The sequence below is a fragment of the Ictalurus furcatus genome, chromosome 17, assembly GCF_023375685.1.
Source record: "Ictalurus furcatus strain D&B chromosome 17, Billie_1.0, whole genome shotgun sequence".
Taxonomy (NCBI): domain Eukaryota; kingdom Metazoa; phylum Chordata; class Actinopteri; order Siluriformes; family Ictaluridae; genus Ictalurus; species Ictalurus furcatus.
Window position 1 is genome coordinate 27,308,273 of NC_071271.1, and position 18,279 is coordinate 27,326,551.

The 18,279-nt window shown below is 38.4% G+C and overlaps 1 protein-coding gene across 1 annotated transcript in view; it reads left to right on the forward strand.

Moving 5' to 3' along the window:
• Positions 1-3,373: 3,373 nt before the first annotated feature.
• LOC128621083 (zinc finger protein 420-like) overlaps positions 3,374-18,279 on the forward strand; it is a 56,505-nt gene continuing 41,599 nt past the window's right edge. Inside the window, exons 1-3 of the mRNA XM_053646563.1 lie at positions 3,374-3,775; positions 12,868-13,077; positions 13,168-13,262. Coding sequence (XP_053502538.1) covers positions 13,194-13,262 — 69 coding nt within the window. The 5' untranslated portion in view covers positions 3,374-3,775; positions 12,868-13,077; positions 13,168-13,193. The remainder of the gene's footprint in view (positions 3,776-12,867; positions 13,078-13,167; positions 13,263-18,279) is intronic.

Sequence of the window (18,279 nt, forward strand, 5' to 3'; positions counted from 1 at the left end):
GCTTTCCCAACACTTTCCCAAAGTGTCAGGTGCCCATTCCCAACGCAAGGAAGAGAAATGCAGCCGAAGGCCGAAGACATTTGTGTGGTCTGCAAACTTCAGGAGCTTGACAGAGTCCTCAGTTTTGCAGTCATTGGTATAGACTGAGAAGAGTAGTGGGGAAAGGACATGTCTGGGAGGAACCAGTGCTGATTGTACAGGTGCCGGAAGTGAATTTCCCGTCTCACAATCTGCTGCCTGTCCGTCAGAAAGCTGCTAATTCATTGACAGATAGACGTGGGAACAGAGAGCTGGTGTTGTTTGGGAGAACTAGTGGGTGTTTAACGTACCTTAGTCAAAGATAAGTTGATATTATTTAGACGGATCTGACGTTTATAGACTCCGCTTACTGTCTTTAGTGAAAAAAACAAAAGCGTTCTTTGAACAAATGAAAATACGGCAGAAGGGAAAGTGAAACTACAAGAAAAGAGAACGATAGCACAAAATTATTAATGAAAGAGAAAGGAACCGTGTAATTTAAACACAGACACAAGCATGAAGCTCCCAGTACGATTCGAAAACAAGAACTACGTCACCTGCTCATCCAAAATGACACCTAGTAAAGATGGCCCCAGTGTCGGTCCAAGAAGGAGTTGTTCATTCAAGCTCTGATCGTGGTGCTGGAAGGGAACAATTGAAGACTATTCTGGCCTTCCCGTTATGATGCACCATATGATGCAGGATAAACCAGGAGTCTGTGGTCTTGTCTGGCCCCTCTGGTGATATCTTGACAATTTCGCCTTCAGATTCAAGCTTTCGAATTTCAGAGCGGTGGGTTTTAACCTGCTCTGGATTCTTTGCGAGCTTTCTCTCAATATTTCTGAGACTGGGGAGCACAGCCTCTTTGTCTGCATGGAGCAAGCCATGTAATGCTTTGTGTGTCAGCATCATAATCTTATAATCGGCAGGGAACCTGACCGGGAGCCAGTGCAAGGACTCCAGAACAGGAGTAATATGATTGCATGTCCTGGTCCCCATCAGGATCCTGGAGGTAGAGTTTTGAATCATATTAGAGCTTATTAAGTGTGGATTTAGAAACTCCGGCTAAAACGGCGTTACAGCAACCTATCCGAGTGACAACAAATTAGTTTATCTGCTTTTCAGCTACAGAGAAGTTTTGCATAGGGTGCAGTCTAGCTATATTTCTGAGGTGGGGAAAAACAGGATGATATCAAAAATGACTCCAAGGTTCCTCATCTTACTTTGAGTCACTAGAACATCGGTTATTGATTATCTGGATGTCCGCTGGCGCGTTTTGCTGCCGCTTCTGTCACCGTTTTGTTTGTTTTCGTTTGTTATCGTAAGTCATATTGTTTTAAATAACAGCGAGTTATTTTAGTTATATTGTTTTTAGTGCCCCTACGGTTGCGATGTGGTGCCATTTTATGTACTTTGGACTGTTGTTTTTACTTCTGTGTTCCACCTGGAATAACCCGCGGCGTGCAACGGGGAATCAACGCCTCGGTCCGGCTGCATGTGAGGACTGTACGACTTGGTGCTCGCAGTGTGCTTTGGAGTATCAACGCCTTGGCCTTGTGAGTGTGCTCTCAATGACCATGGGGGCTGTGGTGGCTTGGCGGTTAGGCTCTGGGTTACTGATCGGAAGGTCCGGGGTTCAAGCCGCAGTACTGCCAAGCTGCCACTGTTGGGCCCTTGAGCATGGCCCTTAACCCTCTCTGCTCCAGGGGGCGCTGTATCATAGATGACCCCAACTTCCTGACATGCTGGGGTATGCGAAGAAAAGAATTTCACTGTGCTTTAATGTATATGTCACAAATAAAGTATCATTAGCATTAAGGTACACACCCTACGCCAGCTTCTGTCTTTAAAACAGAACTCTTATTTTCTAGCCAAAGACTCTTACAAACTCCCTCTAGATGCTGGATTGCTACATCCTAAACCATATATCCATCGGGGTTTGAGACGCAGTTCTGCTGTCTCATCCTCTCCTAACATTTTTGTCCCTACCTGTCGACGTAAGACCAACAAACTGCTCCATACTGGTGTTGATCACAGTAATTTAATATCAGGTCCCCTCATGGAGATTAAATCACTGTCGTCTCCGTTTCAGAGCCTGGCTTACGCCGCATTATTCAATGCTCGGTCCGTGAATAACAAGGCGCTGCTTTTGTCGGACTTTCTTACAGATAAAAAGCTGGACCTGTTGTTTTTAACTGAAACCTGGCATAAAGTAAATGATGGACTCCTGTTTAACCAGATCACTCCAGCGGGCTTTGGAGTATTATATCTCCCGAGGCTATCTGGCAGAGGCGGAGGCATTATTGTGGTTTATAACCTGAAGTTCAACACAAGCTCTGTGTCCGTTCCCCAGTTTTCATCATTTGAATGCCTGGTCTTGAGTATTTCTGCTTCTCTATCTACCATCATTGCTACAGTCTATAAACCACCTAAGGCTAAGACACATGCAGCTTTTATGTCGGAGTTTGCTGACTTCCTGTCAATGTTGAGAATGAAGTTTGACAGAATTCTAATTGTGGGAGATTGTAACATTCATGTGGACCGGAGTGACTCTGTGGCGGTTAAGGAATTTCTGTCGCTAATTGATTGTTTTAGCTTCACACAGTTTGTAACTGACCCGACTCATAACAAGGGCCACACCCTGGATCTCGTGATCGCAATCGGCTCGTTTGTATCTCAGTCTTCATCTGTTGACATTGGACTGTTTGACCATTCAGCTGTCTTTTTTAACCTGGAACTGTATCATCCAAGTGAGCCTACCATCCGAACAGTAACCTTCCGGAAGTGGAAGTCTATTGATCAGACAGTTTTCCAATTCGGTTGTTTCCACCTCAAGCGATCTTCATCCCTCATCGCTGGAGGAGAAAGTTTTGCAGTTAAATTCTGCTCTTTTGCTCATCTAAGGTCACGTAAGGTCACATTCACCCGCTCTGCTCCCTGGTATAATGACACTCTGCGCTCTGGAAAGGCTGCTTGTCAGAAAGTGGAGCGTAAATGGTGCCTTACCAGACTGAATGTCTACTATCAAGCATGGGATCTACTGGGTGATTACCGAGTACTAATGGAGACTGAAAGATCATCTTACTTCTCTCAGGCTATTGTAAACATTCTAAATAATCCCAGACACTTGTTCCAAACCATAAACAGATTGCTCCAAGTTAATACTGTTACCAATTTGCCTGTTTTAGCTAATGGTGGCTGCTAGTATTGGACAATAAAAGTGAGTTTTGTTTCTCTCATCTACTGTGTTTATGATTATTATTCTGTCAAAGACCTCTGTTGGTTTGACTAGTTTTGGAACTAGGTGACCGTGTACCAAGTGTCGCGACACTGTCCCGCTTAAACCCATTGAAACAGGTCGAAGGCGCGGACTTATTTGGAACTACTGAGAGCTACATGAACCACGTGACTGCGTTACGGCGAGATCAAAGCGTGTCGCAACTCTCTTTTTCAACGGCGCTGGTTTAAAGCACACTGCCCATGCGCTTCACTCCTACACGCTCAACTGCTCTCTCTCTCTCACCCTCACACACACACACACACACACACACACACACACACACACACACACACACACACACACACACACACACACAGAGAGAGCGAGAGAGAGAGAGAATGGGTCGAGGTGGCAGATAAAGAACCAAACGCACACTCTGTTAAATCCGGTTCTGTTCAAACCGAGATCACTTCAAGGAGCCTTTTAACATCCCGATATCACCAGACCGGAAGTGAGGGACTCTGTGGAAACCGGTAGGTAAGTAAATAAAATAAAATATTAATAATAATAATAATCCAAATCAATTCTCCTGTGCTGGTTTATTTAGCTCATAGCTGATAGCGCTTAGCTGTGTTACACGCTAAAGCGTCCCCCGCTCCCCAGGTCTACATAGCATGTGCACACAGTTACACCACAGTTTATAAATCTATATAAATGATGTATCATGTTCTAACCTTTAGTTTGGGTTAGTGAAGAGTAATAAAAGTGTGAGTATTGATGGAATTGAATATACACCACAAGACAGGAACACAATTACACCGTAAGACACAACAGCCAGAACAAAAGAAAACGAGAACAAGAAACAAAAAGTCCACAAGACTGGTATAAAGTCTTCTTGATGTTCGATATGCGCAAATTAAGGGACCGTCTCTAAAGATACATACGACATTGGTGTACACGTTTCTAACTTCTCTAGCATTTGAAGGGAAGGACTTAGTCATTCAGTAGCTGAAAAAAATGTGTGTATGTATAAATAATTATACACACACAGTGAGGGAAATTATTGGACGCATCAACATTTGTTTTCAGTAAGTATATTTCCAACGAGGCTATTCACATGAAATGTTCACTAGACATCAGTATTGTACCACTGTATTTATAAATAAAATACATTTCTATAAAATAGGAACATTGCAAATAAGAATTGAATCAAACCACAAAAATCAGTGTCAGTATTGTAAAAGATGCACTTCAACATTACAAATGAGCCACTTGCTAGTGGAACAGTAGTAGAACAATCTGGAGGCCCATTTTACTGTTAGCTGATTTTTCAAAGATTGAATTTTGGGTGCCAGGTGACCTCCCAGGTTGAGCATTACCAGCTGAATAAAGTGGAAACTATGGAAAGTTTTTCATACACTTAGGATAGTCCAGGTACAGGGCATAAATTAGTCCGAAAAGAACACAGAAGGCCTGAGGCAGGTCGGCCAGTTCATCCATCACCACACTCCCTTCAAGACCATGCTCACTTTGAATGGGTTTAGCTGAGGACTTTCTGATTGAAGCAGAGGATCCCCACTGGAGCTTGACTGTACGAGTCCTTGACAGTTACATCCCAACAGAGAAAGAAACAGATTGAAGAAAAAATGTCCGCTGAACTCACCGGGAGAAACAAGAGGGAGAAAATGTCCAAAATTGTTTAAAACAATGTTTTTCACTGTTAAAAACGAACAGAAAGAAAAATATCTGTCTGCTGAACTCACCTGGCAGGGGTTCAAGCGGGAGAAAACATCCAAAATCCGGTTTCAAACAATATTTTTCAGAGTTAAAATGAACAGATGAAAAAATGTCCCCTGAACTCGCCTGGTTCAGGTTCAAGCGAGAACACGTCCAAAATTATTTCAACTCTATTTTTTATTACTCACAAACAGCCTCTCAATGGAAAATAGAAACAATAAAAACTGACTAAAACATACTTTCTAACTGCTCATCAACAGATCCTCGAATTCACCACGAGAGAAAATGACTTCCCCTGACTCTGCAACAGCTGACCAGTGGGGAGGCGTGGCCAGGACAAAAACTTAATAATGTTAATCCATTTAACTTAAAATTATTCACACATTGAAATATGTCTACAAGTTAGTAGACTACAAGTATACAAGTCTACAAGTTAGTAGACTACTTAAATATTTTAGTAATGCACTCAAACTTAAATAATTTAAGTATGTTATATATTAATGTGTAATATATTGTATTTAAAACATATATTGTATATATGTAATATATTAAATTGTTAGGTAGATATGAAATCTGGGCTAACAGTGCACAACACCTGAAGAAATAAATAACTTCCAGGACACAGCCAACCGAAACAAATAAAATGTTAAAATGAAACCTGACATTAGACCCATTTTCTAATTTTTATTTTATTTTTTACTTGCGCATGACAGTTTTTTTTTCCTTTGTTTTTTTGGATTTGTGAATGAATAATAAAATAAGCCATTTTTTAATCTTCTGTATTTGTTTCTTAATTGAATATGAAAAGAATTAATTATACAGGGATCAAAGAAACCTATTTAAAAGTAGCAGATATTGAGATGGAGAGATTTTTTTCCCCGTCTTTCTGCTTTGTTTTCTGAGACATTTAAAATTCCAAAACAGTTTCACCACCTCACATAGAAAAATATTAAAGGCAGGCTTACATTTTTTCCATTGACAAGTATGAATATGATATTTAATCAACAATAAAACAAAGTTCACAACATCAGAAAAAAGGGGATTTAAGTCAACTTTAAAGAAAAGAATATCTTGTAAAACAACATGGGGGAGTTGACTCCATTTTAATAGACAACCAGCTATTTATATCAAACCAAAATTTAGAAGAAACTTCACTGTAAAAGAATAGCTGATCAAGTGTTTCAGGAAAAGAAGAACAAAAACTACAAGGATCCACTCCGAAATGAAATCTGTTTCGTAGAAATTCACTAACAGGGTAAATCCTAAACATGATTTTGTAATGGGTCTCCTTAACCTTCAGAGCACCTGGGTATTTAAAATAAAGGTAAATGCTTTATTCCTTACTGGAGTTTCAACATCTCCCAGAAAATAACATTGGTAATTACCAGTGATGCTGCGCTTAAATTCTTTGTAGAGAAGTTTAATATTACACTTACTGTCAAAAAGATCAACATTACATGTTTTTAAAGAAGGAAGAGAAATTACAGGCCTAGCTAAAGGATCAGAAAAACTGCTTTGTATTATTCTTAACAGTCCACTGGGCACAGCATTACATATATTATCATAGCCCTTTGTTGGAATTTTAACTCTATTTATTAGTGAAATCTCTGAGATAAACAGTAGACATTAGCATCTAACATCATGAATAAAAATAATTACGTTGTTATTCCAGTCGCTTTTAAACAGAGACTTTCTATTAGTCACTACTGCCCTGTTGTTCCAAAGAGTGGTGTTATGAAGGGGAAACTATGGATAAATATCATTTTCCAAAATAACATTACTCGTTTATGAAAATTTGATACCTTCAGAGGAATTTAAAATATCTGAATTGCATCTTAACACCAAATCAAGACTGCTGATTTAAAAAAAAAATATTATTTGGAATATGGTACCATATTGAATTTGTCTTTATTAAACATTATCTAAGCCATTTTATTCTGAATACACCAAGACCAATGACTTTCAAGCCTCCACGTTCATACTCTTTAACCACCTGGAATTTATGCAAATAGTGTGTGTTATTTTTCCATATACAGTGAGGGAAAAAAGTATTTGATCCCCTGCTGATTTTGTACGTTTGCCCACTGACAAAGAAGTGATCATTCTATAATTTTAATGGTAGATTTATTTGAACAGTGAGAGACAGAATAACAAAAAAAAAATCGAGAAAAATGCATGTCAAAAATGTTATAAATTGATTTGAATTTTAATGAGGGAAATAAGTATTTGACCCCTCTGCAAAACATGACTTAGTACTTGGTGGCAAAACCCTTGTTGGCAATCACAGAGGTCAGACGTTTCTTGTAGTTGGCCACCAGGTTTGCACACATCTCAGGAGGGATTTTGTCCCACTCCTCTTTGCAGATCTTCTCCAAGTCATTAAGGTTTCGAGGCTGACGTTTGGCAACTCGAACCTTCAGCTCCCTAAAAGATTTTCTATGGGATTAAGGTCTGGAGACTGGCTAGGCCACTCCAGGACCTTAATGTGCTTCTTCTTGAGCCACTCCTTTGTTGCCTTGGCCGTGTGTTTTGGGTCATTGTCATGCTGGAATACCCATCCACGACCCATTTTCAATGCCCTGGCTGAGGGAAGGAGGTTCTCACCCAAGATTTGACGGTACATGGCCCTGTCCATCGTCCCTTTGATGCGGTGAAGTTGTCCTGTCCCCTTAGCAGAAAAACACCCCCAAAGCATAATGTTTCCACCTCCATGTTTGACGGTGGGGATGGTGTTCTTGGGGTCATAGGCAGCATTCCTCCTCCTCCTCCAAACACGGCGAGTTGAGTTGATGCCAAAGAGCTCCATTTTGGTCTCATCTGACCACAACACTTTCACCCAGTTGTCCTCTGAATCATTCAGATGTTCATTGGCAAACTTCAGACGGGCATGTATATGTGCTTTCTTGAGCAGGGGGACCTTGCGGGCGCTGCAGGATTTCAGTCCTTCACGGCGTAGTGTGTTACCAATTGTTTTCTTGGTGACTATGGTCCCAGCTTCCTTGAGATCATTGACAAGATCCTCCCGTGTAGTTCTGGGCTGATTCCTCACTGTTCTCATGATCATTGCAGCTCCACAAAGTGAGATCTTGCATGGAGCCCCAGGCCCGAGGGAGACTGACAGTTCTTTTGTGTTTCTTCCATTTGCGAATAATCGCACCAACTGTTGTCCCCTTCTCACCAAGCTGCTTGGCAATGGTCTTGTAGCCCATTCCAGACTTGTGTAGGTCTACAATCTTGTCCCTGACATCCTTGGAGAGCTCTTTGGTCTTGGCCATGGTGGAGAGTTTGTAATCTGATTGATTGATTGCTTCTGTGGACAGGTGTCTTTTATACAGGTAACAAGCTGAGATTAGGAGCACTCCCTTTAAGAGTGTGCTCCTAATCTCAGCTCGTTACCTGTATAAAAGACACCTGGGAGCCAGAAATCTTTCTGATTGAGAGGGGGTCAAATACTTATTTCCCTCATTAAAATGCAAATCAATTTATAACATTTTTGACATGCGTTTTTCTGGATTTTCTTGTTGTTATTCTGTCTTTCCCTGTTCAAATAAATCTACCATTAAAATTATAGACTGATCATTTCTTTGTCAGTGGGCAAACGTACAAAATCAGCAGGGGATCAAATACTTCTTTCCCTCACTGTACATTTAAATAAAATTGATTTCACAGATTTATCTAATTTTGGGGCCATATACAAGGTTTGAGATAAATATATAAGTTTGGTTATTTCCTCAGTTTTAGTCAAGAGGATTCTGCCTGAAAGGAAATTCTCTTATATCATGTACTCTCATATTATGAACTGCTATTAAGACACCTTGGATACAGGGAATACTGGGTTATAGTTTCTGTTTGTGTGTCTCTGTGCTATCAAATACCTATGATGAATGTATCCATTTAATTACCTCTTTAAATAAGCTGATCAACTGCCATCCTTTAATATAGCTGACACATGTAGACTTATTTTGTAGTATGACCCTGTGCGCTGTGTGTTTTGTCTATCTGTCTGGCACCTGCACCAGTAGAAACCATCCACGCACTGCTTCTTAGCTATGTGTATAAATATTCTTGTTTTGCATGAATAAACTGGGATGTCTCTGTGAACATGCATGTGTCAGTGTGTGTTCATTTTAGACCCACCCAGACCCGAACGCTCTACGGTAAACCATACTTTCTCGCTCATAGCACAGAACTAAAAGTTAATAGAAGTAAAAAAGGCTGTAGAATGGCTGACTGAGGACTGAAAGACATAATCTGAGATTCCCGAGATACGTGGAAATCTAACACTGCCCAAAATAGATAAGTCTCTAGATAAACAATGATTTAAGGATTTTTTCATTCCTTCAATTTTAGAATTGAAGTTTGAGTGTTCTCTATTAGCACAATACTTGGTCATCATAACCCTTAGGTACACCTTTTTTTTCCTCCTTTTTTTTTTTTACTGGAATACCCTTTATTTCTTTTAAAGTACAATTATGAACAGCCATTAGTTCACACTTTAAGTTTATGGTCAGACCTGAAGCCTTTTGAAAAAATGCCAATTTTTTCAATAACTAATGGAAGCACCTCTTTTGTTATTAAGAAATAAGAGAGTGTTGTCTGCAAACTGACTTCTGGAGAAAGTCCTACCAAGAATATCAATACTTTTATTATCCGATTGAAAAAAATAAATAAAATAAACACATTAATTCAACTGCTAGGTTAAACACAAATTGTGAAATAGGGCATCCTTGGCGGATTCCTCATTTAATCTGAATTCTGGGTGATAGACCCAGGTTCAGAGAAACACTACTAAAATATACATTATAGAACATGGAAATTACACTATAAAACATGGGATCAAAGCCAAAGAATTGAACAGAAATTGGTGCTTGAGGTTATCAAACACCTTGAAAAAAAAATCAAGAAATAAAAGTAAACTTATTTTTAATTCAGTAATTATAATCAAGCATATCAAGAACTAATCTAATGAGACTGTGAATACTTCTTCCTTTGATAAAAGCTGATCATGTTTTAGTAATAATAACACCCATGCGTTTCTTAAGTCTATTTGCAAAAACATGAGAGAGCAATTTGAAATCGTTGGATCAAAGTGTTCTTGGTCTCCAGTTATCTTAAAAAAAAAAAAAAAGTCCTTATTTGGCTTTGGGACTAAAATAATCAAACCATGTTTCATTGATGCTGATAGTTTAGCTTTATCTGTACACTCTTTCAGTGCATCTAGAGCTAAGATTCTTATTTCAGGCCAAAGGTTTTTATATAGTTCTGCAGTAATGCCTTCAATGCCTGGGGATTTACCATTAGACATTTGTGTTATAGCAATGTCTAATTCTGAAATATCAATATCAGCTTCCATCATTGAAAAAAATCTCTATCTAAATTAAAGAAATATGAAGAATTTTCCTCCCTTCTCAATCCATCTGGCTCTTGATCTTATGAATGCTCCTTTAGCCTTTTCTGTATAGAAATCATCCAGTTCAGATTGTAGAAGTTCTCTTTGCTCTCTCTCTCTCACTGAGAATGTCTTTGTTACTAAGATTGTTACCTGCCTTGATTTTCTAACATTGACCAAACGTTTTCCTTCTTTTATTTTATTTATCAAAATTTAATCCAGAATTTAATCCATTCCCACCTGCCAGTGGAAGTTAATTCTGACATCTTTGACATCATTAATCATTGATAAAACAGACTTCACTTTTTAACAATTTACAATTAAATTTCCAATTCGATCTTGCTGGTGGTAAGCTAACATTACTCCTAAAAAGAGTAATATCACTCTATGATCAGTTAATACTGAAGGAGAGATATCAGTTATATGAGGAGAGAAGAAGATTACTAGTTATCAGCCAAAAATCTAGTCTAGAACATTGAATACACCCTGAAAAAGACTCCCATTTAAATAGTTTTTTTATGAGGGTACTTCACACGTGAAATATTAATTAAATCAAGTAGCTGGGATAAATTACTTATCAGGGGGTTGTATGAAAAAGTATTGAAAGGAGTAGGATATCTTTCTTGCCATTCATCTGGAACAGCATTAAAATCTCATTCAATAATAACTTTGTTAGTAAAATATGTATTTTTCCATTCATCACTAATAGTTGCCATATTCTAAAAAAACAACCTATTAACGGCCTTGTTAGTGTGCCTGTAAACATTGATCAAGATATAATTACATTCATTAGATTCAAGAACTGCCATAATCCAATGACCCTCTTTATCACCTAAACACGCAATAATCTTGCAGTCCATTCGATTAAACAAAAAGGCGACCGCTGCTGAGTGGGAAGTTCCATGAGCAAATACCCCCCCCCCCCCCATTGTGACTTCCAAAATCTCACATCTACATCCAATGAATGAGTCTCTTGAAGAAAGAAACAATTAACTTGCTTCTTGCAAAAAAGAAAAAGTGCCTTACATTTAAAATTACACCTAATACCTTGAACATTTAAAGATAACAGAGCAAAAGCTATAAACTTAAAAGCAAGAACTACAACCTTACAGATGTTGTTCCTCCCACACAGGCATATTAACAAATTTACAAAGACTGATGTTACCTTATAAACTTTGACTTGCCCCTGTGATTTAAAATTTGTTTGTGAAAAATGTCAGTTGTGGCTCAAATCGTATAAATCTAATTTCGTAAAGGGCGTGGCCGGAAACCACTGTTGAATGTGCATGACCTTCGAGCCCTCAGATGGCATTGGCTGAGAAATCGTCATGCTACTGTGATAAATTTAACCGCATGAGCTTGGAGGAGGAAGCCACACACAAATTCTATGCAGAAATGTTGCCGAGTTCTCTGGGCCTGAGTTAGTCTCAGATGGACTGAAAGGCAGTGGAAACACATGCTGTGGTCAGAGGAGTCCACTTTTCAGCTCGTTTTCGGGAAAAACGGACGTAGAGTTTTCCATGCCAAAGATGAAAAATATCATCCAGACTGTTATAAGCGAAAGGTGCAAAAGCCACCTTGGTGGTATGGGGGTGCATCAGTGCCCATGGCATGGATGACTTGCATATGTGTGAAGGTCGCATTGACACAGAGGCATATGTTGGGATTTTAGAGAGACATGTGCCATCAAGTCAACATCTTTTCCCAGGAAGTCCGTGGTTATTTCAGCAGGACAATGCCCGGCTCACTGATCTAAATATATAACTGGATAGCTCAGAATTCTGAACAGTAGGTGACGCCACCAGAAGTGCTCTGGTGGCCATGTTACGATTCCCTACTGACAGAGGGCGCTGACCGATGATCCGATGTGCTGCTTTTAACTGCAAAACATCGTTCACAGAAGTTCCCACAGGTTGTAATTTATACAGCCCATGTAACTATTAAGCATGAATGCGTCATTATCCCCATGATACTGCACAAAGTCTTTGTGTTCAAACAGTCTTTTTATATTGTGGTTGTGAGCGCTGTGAATTTGATGCAGGTGTGCATGATTAGCTTGAATGTGAGTGTTCTGGGAATTGCAGTCCTTGTTTGTAGGCCGCAGTGCAGGATGGGAAATGGGAAATGTAGTCACTGGTTCGCTGTGACATCTCAGCAAAACTATATATATATATATATATATATATATATATATATATATATATATATATTATGATCACGATACTTTAGCTATAATCACATCACCACCACCTCAACCATTGTCACCATTGTCTGATTTAATAAATCAGCATAATAATAAATAAACATGACCAGCAGATGTTTTTGTTCTCTATATCACCTAATTCAATAAATGTGACAAATGAACAGGGAGAAAATGAACTTTACTGTTTTACGATACAATAACAATAATAATGTCCATGAGGGAGTGCTCGCTGATGCACTTTATTTACGTCAGCGTCCAAATTCGCTCACTCATTTTCCTTCACTTCTTGATTCCATATAGTGGAATCAACTGTCATTCGCTATATAGTGAAGAGTGGATAGTGAACGAGTGATCGATTTCGGACACGGCTTAAGAGTGAAGAGGCTGAAGTTGAAAGCTTCACGTTGCCACTGACGACGCCATTACAGGAAACCAACAAACACTTGGTCACGGAGCTTCCTTCTCCACATGGGTTTTGAAGCTCTGATACTCTGCGTAACATCACTAAAGGTGAGTTCACTTGAAACTTCCCACCTGAGCTGCTCAGTTAACAGGTCAGTGGAGATTCTGGAGTCATGAATCCCTGTATTTTTCTTCCAGTGTCCTGATTCTTTACACCTCTTATAATGAAATCCGTGTCCAGACGACGCTCTTTAGGAAAATCTCCACAGACTCCTGCTGCTACTGGTTCAAAGGTAAAGTTTAGTCATGTGTCTGAATTCTCTTTTAATTTTTAAACTCTGAGAACTACACAGTACGTTCTGATGACGTCACCAGTTATGGCACTTTTCTGCTGCACGGTACGGCTTGGCTCGACTCTGCTTGCTTTTTGGGGGTTTTCCACTGTGGATAGTACCTGGTACTGTTTTTTAATACCATCTCGGCCGAGGTTCCAAGCAAGCCAAGCCGATCCTAATTGTGACCCACGCGCACACCATGGCGAGTGGCTCTGTATTGCATCTGAATAAATGCGTGTCATTTAATACATACTTTGCATATGGTAATATTCTATTCATTGAAAATTATGTATAATTTATCTCATTACACATAAAATTACAACAAGGCTTTCTGTCTTAGATTTTTACATCTCGCTTGTTACCGATTTCCAAACAGACGTTTATCCAAGTCACTCCTGTCACGGCTGAATCTAACTTATTCATATAGAGCACTACATAGGTTCTAGAACGCCGTTACTTTACATCCTTAATAGGCTCCATGTTCAGTGAACAGTACCGACGTTTTGAATACGGCCTCACCGAGTATTTGTACAGGATTTTCATAATTCAACGTTATTCCTGCGTGAAGGCGAGTGGAAGATGGCACCCATGCTGAGGCGGAACTAAACTGCAGTGCAAGCAATTGGCAGATTAGCAAACCAAAAGACAAGCCTGCTAACTGTTAGCTAGCTAAATAAAGTTCATTAGATGGTAATGTGTAGCACTTGCTCCACTTGTTAAATAGTGTCAGAGAGAAATAGTTTGTATATATTGTAACCTTATTTTTGACAGGTCTAGGTCAAAGGTCAAAAAGACACATGATTACTCTCTATATCTAGGTCAAAGGTCAAGATCATAAAATTTAATGACCGTGACAGGTGAAAGGGGCCATAATCATAAAATATATATATAGTTATGTTAACTCCGGTTCCCATGCATTCCAGACACATATGTTCTCATACATAGTATGGCCATGTCGGTTCTCATGCATTCCAGATAAACACAGACACACACACACACACACACATCCAAACAAAAATATGACATGCACACACAAACACACTTTCTTTTCACATTATTTAAAAGGAATTTAAGTGTAATGTACTTAATGACCATAATTATGAACACAAGTTATTAAGTTGACAATCATTTTTAAAATTACGTTGCTCCATTTAGATTTTCTCCAGTAGATTGCAGTCTTTTAAACCAGGAAAAATGACTACCTTTAAGCTAGAAGGCTATATGTGCGAATGACAAAAGATTTTAAAAACAAACAAACCAACAAAAAAACATATCAATACATGAAATTAGATTACACAATGTAGTTGACTTTTACACGAATAAGCAGAATTGTAATCATGCTTATCTTTCCTATAACACAAATGAAAAGCCCTCTCTAAATGAGCAGATTTGTCAAATGAAACTTTTTCGTTCTTATCCACTGCTACGGTAAACTAAAGAGTAGATATTCAAATTACACTGCTAAATATGACTAGTAGTCATCAAATGTATTAGCAGGTGTAGCCTATACATGAGTCCACTATTGGTCATATCACAATTGAGAATATTCCCAAATTCATTGCTTTAGTAGAATTTAATTGTAAGTGAAATCCATGTTCCTACATTCATACATTATGTTAGATGCCAGACTCTCCTAGGTTGTAGATACTTCATAAAAAAAAAAAGGAAAAGAAAAAAAGAATAAAAAGAAATTAATTAATTAAAAACTGAATATTAAAATGAAACAAGACGGATGCAAATAAACAATAAAGTTACAAGGAACAGTAAAGCTACACGTTCTCTTCCTCTAACGTGTTCAGTACTTGTGATACAGATTAAATATGTGTGGGCAGATGCTGTAAACTATGGATCTGGTCCAATGTTATTTGGGAACAAAGAGCAAGCTGAATTTTCTCAACATAAATGTTGTGTGTAGTTTGTTATCAGATTGTCTAGATGTCCATCACACATCTGATGAACAAGATTTCCTCTCCCGTGCTGTACTGATGGCTGGACACTAGTACTTAATGGCATGTACTGTAGAAAGGTCATCTAGAACATAGAGAAATCTCATTGGGGATTAAGTCACCTTACACATTGCCTTTTATTCTGATCACAACCAAACAGTTATATTGTTTGAGTTTAGTCTTTGTTTAGACTTTTTTGATGCTTGTTAGATTTCCATGTATCTCAGGAATCTCAGATTATGCCTTTCAGATCTTCCGTCATGCCTTCCAGCCTCTTTTACCATTACTTCTATTAACTTTTAGTTCTGTGCTTAGAAAGTGTGGTTCTCCTCAGAGTGTTTCAGATCGATCTGGGGAGCCTAAATGAACACACACTAACACATGCATGCTCAAATAGACATTCGAGTTTATTCATGCAAACCAGTAGTATTTATACACATTGTACACATTGATAACAGCAATGCGTGGACAGTTTCTACTGGTGCAGGGGCCAGACAGATAGACAAAAAAAACCACACAGCACACTATGAAAATAAGTCTTTTCTAGAGACAGAAAATACATGGCAGTTGATCAGCTTATTTAAAGAGGTAATTAATGAGTGAGAGTATTTGTTTGCAGTCTTGAGGAAGTTCGGATTCGGGGTTAAGTTTATTTCTTGAATTCAGCTCCTTTACTCATCCCCTAAAATCAGGGTTCAGACAAACGATATTTATTCGTATTATTTTGCTCTCGGACGTGGGTGTCGCCAAGGCTGTCCTTTATCCCCTCTGCTTTTTGGTGTCGCTATCGAGCCTCTGTCTATCATATTAAGATCTTCCCACTTGTTTAAAGCAATAGTCCGATACGGTGTAGAATACAAATTGTCGCTATATGCTGATGATTTGTTATTGTATGTAACCGATCCTATTGCCTCTATGCCTGCTGTCTTAGGTGTTCTGGAAACCTTCAGTTTTGTTTCGGGTTATAAATTAAATTTGGACAAAAGCGACTGTTTTCCCGTCAATACTGCAGCATTTTCTCTCCAGCAGTCAGATCTACCTTTTCGATTTAGTCAGTCAGGGTTTAAATACCTAGGTATCAACGTGACTCGTTCTCTATCTAATCTTTTATCAACTAATTTCACTCCCCTTATCTCAAAGGTTAAATCCAACATTCAGAGTTGGGGTAACCTCCCCCTTTCTCTAATTGGCAGGATCGATGTCGTCAAGATGAATATATTACCGAAGTTTCTTTTCTTGTTCCAGCAAGTTCCTCTTTTTCTGCCAAAATCATTCTTCGTTTCATTGGATAAGATAATTAGTACTTTTATTTGGGGTGGGAAGCCACAAAGGGTTCGTAAATCTTTATTGCAGAATTGTAGACTTAGTGGAGGACTTGCATTACCCAATTTTCGATTCTATTACTGGGCTGCGCACATCCATAAACTCTGCTACTGGGTTAAATCTCCTGGATCTTCTTGGTGTAAATTGGAACTATCTTCTTGTAGAGGATCCTCTTTACCTGCTTTACTTTATTCCTCTCTACCTACAAAACTCTCCCTATATACTGATAATCAAGTTGTCCTCAACACGCTTAACACTTGGTATCAGTTTAGACGGCGCTTTAAGATTGTAGGTGCATCCACTTTGGGTCCTTTAGACAAGAACCACCATGCATAGACAAAAGCTTATGTATTTAGCGACAGTTCTGTGTAAGTATCCTCGTTGGCGAGCCATTTTCCAAAATCTTGTTTATCGTTTAAACAAAATGCACGATTCTTTTAAAACACCATCTTTTAAAAAGGTTTTTTCACCCTTAAAATACCCTGTTTAGAAGGTAGGCTATGTAATACATATTTTCATTTTCTTCAGACATATTGTCACTTCAGTCTCCACAATGAATAACACCAATGGTTTTGGCCTTTATTTCAGTAAAAGAGAACAACGGCATCATACAGCCTTGAAGGACTGTAGAAATGTTTTACACATCACAGTGTTTTTCTCAACAACGTAGCCAATAAATAGTTCAATTATTTCACAAACCTCAGTCTGTTCATTTCTTAACAGAAGGATTACACATAGATCATACACATAGGGAGCTACACATGCATAACATGTCCACAATTCTAATACATCTACCACATTCAGTCACCAGGTCTAGTATTTTCTGATAGATTAGTTACACAAACTGATAATTACCACAGAAGTAATTTCAGAAACCAAGATTCACTTAAACCACAAATGTACACATTGGTAGGGGTCGTAAAACCCTGAAACACACGACTCGTCCCTTAATTCATTAACATAAACACACTGTAAGCATTCTGGTCTGCAAACCCCCAGGATACACATTACTCTATCTCTCTCTCTCTCTAACACACCCACACACACGCACGCACACCCACACACCCACATACACGCACACACTTCAGACACTGTCACCAGAGCTCATAAAAGTAAAATTTACACTATCTACAGAACTGTCAGCCGGGGAAACAGGTGTGTAGGGCGGTGTGTATAGGCCTACAAGACATCACCTGAAAAACTTGTCTTCTAGTTTAAACAAAACGCTCGATTCTTTTAAGCAACACTTTAAACATTCTACATCCTAAAGAATTATGTTTAGAAGGCATGTAATGCGTGCGATTCTTATAAACACCGTCTTTAAAACGTTTACTGCCTAAAGGGACATATTTAGAAGGTATGTAAAAACTTTTTCTTTTTTTTTTTTTTTTAACATTTCTTCGGGTATATCAATGTTTTAGGGTATTTATTTAAGTACATTTTTATTCAAAGTCATGCCATTTTCTCAAAAATGTAATCAATAAAGTTTCATTTATTTCACAAACTTACATTCTGCTCATTTATGTTCACATTCAACCATCATGTATTTTCTAACAGTGGAGTTACACAAAACAACCCCCCACAATCTAAATTTAATGTGTGGTTGCAAGATAAATATTCTAATTTATTGATTTAATTAAATATTTAAAGTTATAAACATTATTTTGATGAGTTGTGTTGACATAATAATGTTGATAATTACATCA